Source organism: Mesoplodon mirus (assembly GCF_964341445.2).
Source record: "Mesoplodon mirus genome assembly, chromosome: X".
Lineage (NCBI taxonomy): Eukaryota > Metazoa > Chordata > Mammalia > Artiodactyla > Ziphiidae > Mesoplodon > Mesoplodon mirus.
In genome coordinates this window covers 60,483,384-60,489,943 of record NC_138981.1, presented here as the reverse complement: position 1 = coordinate 60,489,943, position 6,560 = coordinate 60,483,384, and the positions used below count along the sequence as shown (strand labels likewise).

The 6,560-nt window shown below is 58.6% G+C and overlaps 1 protein-coding gene across 1 annotated transcript; it reads left to right on the top strand.

The window, feature by feature from the left end:
* Positions 1–1,176: 1,176 nt before the first annotated feature.
* Positions 1,177–2,971, top strand: LOC309796211 (uncharacterized protein CXorf49 homolog; the record flags this gene model as incomplete). Its single annotated transcript, XM_082609268.1, has 2 exons — positions 1,177–2,540; positions 2,943–2,971. The coding sequence occupies exons 1-2, from the start codon at positions 1,277–1,279 to the stop codon at positions 2,969–2,971; spliced, it is 1,293 nt and encodes a 430-aa protein (XP_082465394.1). The 5' UTR covers positions 1,177–1,276.
* Between the last annotated feature and the right edge of the window lie 3,589 nt (positions 2,972–6,560).

Sequence of the window (6,560 nt, the reverse complement as noted above, 5' to 3'; positions counted from 1 at the left end):
AACATAGAGGAAATACCTATTTTTTTTTTCTTCCTTTTTAAGGTCTTTGGCTCAAAGCAAGGACTCTGGAGTCAGATTGATTGGTTTCAATCCTGCCGCTGATCCCCATGAGCCGAATGACCTTGGGCCAGTGGCTGAACCTCTCAATGCCTGTTTGCTCACCGGTAAGAGGCCAGTAATAGTTGGTACTATAGTTCTAGGGGTGTCACGCTGATGCATTACTATTTATGCCCAGCGCTTAGAAGAGTGCCAGGCACAGAGTCCGTGCTGGCACTAAGTTGCTTTCAATGGATTCTGCCAAATTACCTCCCAAATGGGTCTCTTGCACCACCGCCACAGGGGTTTGCTCCTCACCTCTCCCACCCTCGGAATGGTTAAGCTCTTTGAAGGTTGTCAACCTAGTGTGTGAAACCTGATTCGTGGTTTTAGTTCACATCTCCAGGATCAGCGGTGGCGAGCATCTTTTGGGGTGTAACTGGCCACTGCGATTTCCTCTTCTTTGAATTTGCCTCAGAGGGGGGAAGGGCTGATGGAGCGAGGCCAACCCCAATCTCTCTGCCAACCCCAGTCTCTCCGCCAAACCCGCCTGCCAATAACGTTTCCTGAGCTACATTTGATGGAGCAGTTGAGACAGAGACCTTACAGAACGAAAATACGATCCCTTTGCTCTCTGGCCGACCCCTGATCACTGACTGCGGGACTCCTATGCCCATTCTCCCGTTGGGTCGTAAGGCTTGCGGTGGAAGGGAGGCTGGCAAATGCTTTCGGCGCGTGCTAGGCATCCAGTGCCTCCATCTTGACATTTCATCCTCACCACCCCTGGAGCCCGGCGCCCTCACTCCCCGACCCCCTGTATAGATGGGAAACGGAGGCTCAGAGCTGCGACTCTAACCGGAAAGGGGAGGCGGGACAGGAGGAGGCGGGCCGAGAGGCTTGACAGAGGGAGACACTCCCACCATCCCCTTCACCAGCCAACTGCTCGGACCACCCACGGGCTTGAGGGCAAAGCAGAGGCCCTCGACCCCACTGGTTAGGCCTCGAGGGGACAGGCGAACAAGGTTGCTGGTTGGCGGGGGCCGGACCAATGAGAAGGCCGCGTCGCGGGCATGGGAGGCGCGCTGAAAGTCGCGCCTCGTTTCGTTTGAGGTGAGCTCGTGCGGCGCCTGAGGTGGTTGACAGCTGCCCTCTGAGCGCCGCCCGCCTCATCCGCCGTGACCGCGACCGCGACTCGGGCCATCAACAGTCGCCCCGGTTCCGCGGCCGCCCGCGTCGCGACATGAGCTCCCCAGATGAGGTGTCTGTGTGGGGAACGGGTTTCGGCCCAGAGGGCGGGGAGCGGGCCGGCGTCCACCCGGCCGGCCGCGCAGTTCCGCGGGGACCCGACCGCGGCCCCGAGCCCAGGAAGCCGCCGAGCGGCGGGGGCGGGAGCGGCTGCCCGGATCCCAAGGGCTTCCAGTCAGAGTGGGAGATGCTGGAAGCGGGAGGGCCGGTGGTGTGTGGCCGCGAAGGCCGACCTGGCTCCCCGGCTGACGACATGAGGGACCTCCTTGACCTGGCCGAGGAGTCTGCGGCGGGCACCACGCAGCAGCTGTACGACTGGGACGTGCTGGGCTTCCGCAGATACCCGTTGGCGGAGCCCTGCGCCTCCTTCGAAGTGTCCGCCGGCCTCGAGGCGGGTCCCGGCGGTCCAGGAGCGACCGCCCAGAGCTGTGGGGAAGCGCCGCCGGCTCTGGCCGGCCCTCTCCACCTCGGTGGGCCCGAAGCGGGTCGGGCCTGGGGGAAGCCTAAGAGAGCCACTAAGCGTAGGTTGAACGTGGCTGCGGATCGCCAGCGGTTCTCCGAGGAAGGCCTGGTCCGGCAGCTATCCGACTCCGAGTCCTCAGATGAGTTCAGTGACACAGAGCTGATGACGGTGAGTACTTACCCCGGAGGAGGAGGCCAGGCCGAGCCCAGCAGACCCGAGGATCCCGGGGACACTCCCAGTCACTCGAATTTCCAAGTCAGGGAGAATTTCCTTCACGTGACAGGCTCTTCCCTGTCCTCGGCTCTGCGAGGACTCTCTTCGGTTGTGGAAAGGCAGGGCGTGGGAGAGCAGGGCATCTCTTCCCCTAAGAAAATGCAGAGCGTGCTCTGGGGGAACGGGGGCAGCAAGCCCAGCTACCCGGGAGCTGCTGCTGCTGCTGCTACGGCAGGTGGCCTGCCGCAGGTCACTCCTAGGAAGAAGGGGACCCTGGAGAAGAAATCCCTCGGGGGAGCCTCCACACTTGCCCTGGGGAAAAACTTCCCTTCCTGGGGGCAGCGAATCTGGGCACCTCCGCTGGAACCGGCCACCTTCCCCCCAGTCTCTGGTATTCCGCTGCTTGGGAGATCCAAGAGGTATACCTTGGGCCCTTCCGGAACCAAACAGGCCAAGCACACCAGCGCTGGGAAGAAATCGGTGGTCACGTGGACAAGGGAGTCTGAGGCTGTGGCGGGAGAAGATAAGGACCCAAATAGAGACCCAGCCCCAAAGGGCCAAGTGAGTAGGCCAGGCTCCTCCTGTCTCCCCACTCTTCCCCGCCCCCACCGCACCCAGAGCACACGTCTTCACCCATGCTGCCTCTGTCCACCCCTCAGGGGTCGTCATTGGGTGCCCCTCGGTCACTGGGTCATTATGATGCCTGATCGGGCTCCTTTTACTAGGGACAAACAGTAAGGTAGCACTTCGGGTGTGCTGGGCCTGGTTCTCCACCCTTGGCCTGTTTCCAGCGTCCTCTGAGAGACTGGGGCTGGGATGGAAGGGAGGGTTGGTAGCTGAATTGGGTCGGGGGATCCCTTAAAAGCTTCCCCGAAAAGCCTCAGTATTCAGACTCACCAGCTTCCTGAATCCTATCTCCTAGGTGTTCCCCAGACCTTCCTTGCAGGGGCCCTGGGCTTACTCAGTGCCCCACTGTTGTCCCTAGATCAGCTCTGCCTGCTGGCCTGGGGCTGACGGAGGGAGAAAGTGCTAATGAGATCAACCTTTCAATTCCCTTCCCGATTCCCTGCCTCACCCCGGCCCGAATCACACAACTCACTCTCTCTCTCTCTCTCTCTCTCTCTCTCTCTCTCTCTCACACACACACACACACACACACACACACACACTCACTTCCTTAGTCCAAATCGGTGAAAAATTTTTGATTCAGCTGCCAGCTCACAGGCCAGGGACATCTTATCCGCGCATGCATCGTGGAAAAGCCAGCAGTGGCGAGGTCGACACCAGAGGCCCCCAAGATCCAGGAAACTCAGAGCCCTTGGCCCTGAACCAGGGAGAAGTCATGCCCGGGGGGCCTGCCCCCTCAGGTGAGTGTCGTGGGTTTGATAGGAGGGGAGGGGAGAGGGGTGGAGGGCAGAAAGCTCTGGCTCTGTCTCTGTTGGGGGCACAGCCTTTCTGCCAGGCAGCTTCTCCCACAGGAGACGGGGTGCTGGCAGGGCTGGCCTTGAGCCACATCATCCTGTGTGTGGGGTTTGTGCGGCGGGGCTGATCGGTGGCAGTGCCACAAACAGCTCCTCCGGGTGTAGCCTTACAGGGGAACAGCCTTTTCTGTTAAGTCCTTTTCGCCCACATTGCTCTCCCACGTGCTGGCTGTGGCTGCAGCTCTGGGAGGGGCGAATCCAGAGGCACATAGCTTGGGGACCACAATGCAATGGCGAAATGGCTGCCCCCGGGTAACAGCGGAGGCAGGCCCAGAGAGAAGGTTCGGGCTTCTGGGCAGAGCAGGGGCGGCTGGTCGCCAGCAGAGGGTGGTGCCGCCTCACCTCACGGTAGACCCCACTTGGCCCTTTCCACCTCACTGGGAGCCTGGGAAGCTGGATTGTGTGTCCTTTCCCTCTCAGGTGACTGGGAGCCACTGGACCATCCCCCAAGACCGGAAACGCCGCAGCAGCCACTGGGAATGCCGGGCTGTCCTTGGGTAATGCTTCGTCTGGCTCCTGGAAATGCAGGCCCAAACTCGAGGGTGGGATCTGGGTCCAAGTTCAGCTGACATGTGTGGGGCCACCCCTCCCCTGCCCCCATCACGTACCCCATGGAGGGAGCCCACCTGCTTTCCACTGAGGAGCCCTTGCCATTCTAGCCACCCGGCTTTGGGGTGCAGGGCCCGGTGGAGAGGAGAAGGTGGAAGAGAGAGGAGGCCAGATTATACTAATCATTTCTCTTCCTCCTGTGTCTGCTGGCCTAGTGTCTCGTGCTACAGAGAGAAGTAGACGCCCTTAAGAAGAAACTTGGTATGAGGAACCAGGGACGGAGAGCGGTATCTTAGTTCAGAACCCGGGTGGGCACCTGGGGTGGGGGTGGGCTGCAGGTGCAGTCAGCCTCGCAGGGACCAACATCCCTGTGGGGAGGAGAACCTAGCAGGCCTGGCCCTGGAGCCGGCTGTGCATGTACAACTGGGCATGTGTACAAGCAGCAAAGTACTGTCTGGACTGCACGCACACTGTGCCAACCAGACCCGTCCTAGTGAAACTCCTTCTGATAGGACTTTTAGAGATGCCTCGTTGATTTTCCCTTGAACTGCTGCTTGGTGTGGCTTCTAAGGTTCTTGTTGGATTGTTTGTTTGTGTGTGTGACGAGATCTGAATGGTTGTGGCACGGCCCACAGCATCAGAGCTGCTGGCACACTTTGTTTCCCTTTAGGAACCAGTTTCACATTCAATTCCGGTGGTGGGGAGTGATCTGGTCCAGAGCTCTTTGCATCGGGTCTGGAGGGGGTTTCAGGTTTCAGGGCTACGCGGTTCCTCACGGGGATAGGGGACGGGCTTCCATATCCCTCTCTCTGGAGTGCCTACTAATGCCTGTCCCTGTTGCAGACACCATGAAGGACATGGCTCTCAGGATCCTGACACTTTGAAGTGAGTGTTACACACACCGTACCCCTTCCCACAGTCCTGGCTGTTGAGCAGGGCTGGGGGCTGGCCCTGGCTTGAGGCTCTTCCCTGACTCTGCTGTTTTACAGGTTGAGCCCATCGTCTTCCTGCAGGAGGGGCAGCTGGTACCTTTGGAGCCCGGGAGCTGTGGCCAAGCTCGTTCCCTCCTGTTCTGCCTCAGCTAGGGCTTCCTCTACCCTTGTTTTGCCCCCTCCCCAGTTTCACAGCAGTTTCCAAAAAAAGTACCTCTCATATTATGTGTTCTGCCTTCTCTCTGGAGGGGTAGGGGTAGGGTTAGGGGGCCGGGGAGGGGCACTGCTCCACGTCAGAGCCTTTTCCAGAACAGTATCTGTCGCATCCTGTGGTGGGGACTCTGGACCAGCCTCTGCTACCATCCCTGCAGTCAAGTCAGCGGACTGCCCCAGGTCTGCGTCCTGTGTGTGCTCTCCCTGGCCACATTGACACGTCCTCCCTTGCCCCCGAAGGCCCTCTTCTAATTCTCTCCAAACCACCCTCCTCCTTTGGGGTCTGGTGGTTCCCATTCATCTCTGCCATTCACCCTCCCCATCAGCAGGAACTCATGACCCCCTTCCAGAGCTCCACTCTGGAAGCATTCACATCCTCCCTGCCCTCACCAGCTGACCACCCTCCTCCAGCCTGGTCGTCTCTATACCCTTGAGTGGAAATTGGCCCGTCAGGTTCTATGGCAAGTGTGGTTAGTAGGTCTGTGTTCTTGCATGGTCCCTGTCAAATACTCTTCCACCAGCCCCATGGCACAGATTTTCCTGGAAATTATATTTCTGTGTCCCAGCTCAATCTCCCAGACTGCCTCTTTAGGACACACGAGATTGAGTCTGAGCTCCATGTTCAACTTCCCCCTCACTGGAGGTTGGGGAGCACTTCCTTCCCTCAGCCGGGACCCAGGGCTGTACTAGCCTGAGACTCAGAGGGACAGATCTGTGTTTGAGTGCGGCGATTCTGCCTGGCACCCTTCCCAAACGACCGGTGTTTTACTACACAAAAGGGGGTATGATGGTAGATAGGACATTCAAGGTTGGTGACTGTGTGTCCCTGTGTGTGAATAAAAGTAATCAGGGATAATCTCCCTTGAGGGAGAAAGATGTGATTCAGGGAGTAAAGAGAGTAGAGGCTGGTCCAGGTTCTGTAAGGCATTGAATGAGCAAAAGCAAGGGTCGGATCTGTTGTGTTCAAGGGTTGTCGTTAAATTCCCAAAGCATAGGCGGGGGAGGATGCAGAAGTCACCAAACCCCACGACAGGGTGTCGGGATGCTCGAAATGTTGGATTCGCTGGAGGAGGCTCTCGATCCTACTCTGTGATCCTATGATGTCTGACAGCTACTGTGGGTGTGGATGGAATGAGATTGGGAAGAGTGGCTCCTCAGAGTAGCTCATCTTAGAATCAGGGGACCCATATATGAGACCACCCAACATGAGCTACCCGGGACAGGGGCAGGGTGGGCGCAGTGAGGATGGGAAGTAAGGAGTGACTGCGCCTGGACAATGGGGAGCACTTGAGTCCACCCTTCCCCCATATTCTCACAGTGACTCGCTTCCAGAGTCCATGGCATGAGCTCAGGTGGACAGACCACATGTGGGATGGGGCAGTCACAGACCTCAGGGTCAGAAAAGGACATTCGTGGGACTTAATCCAC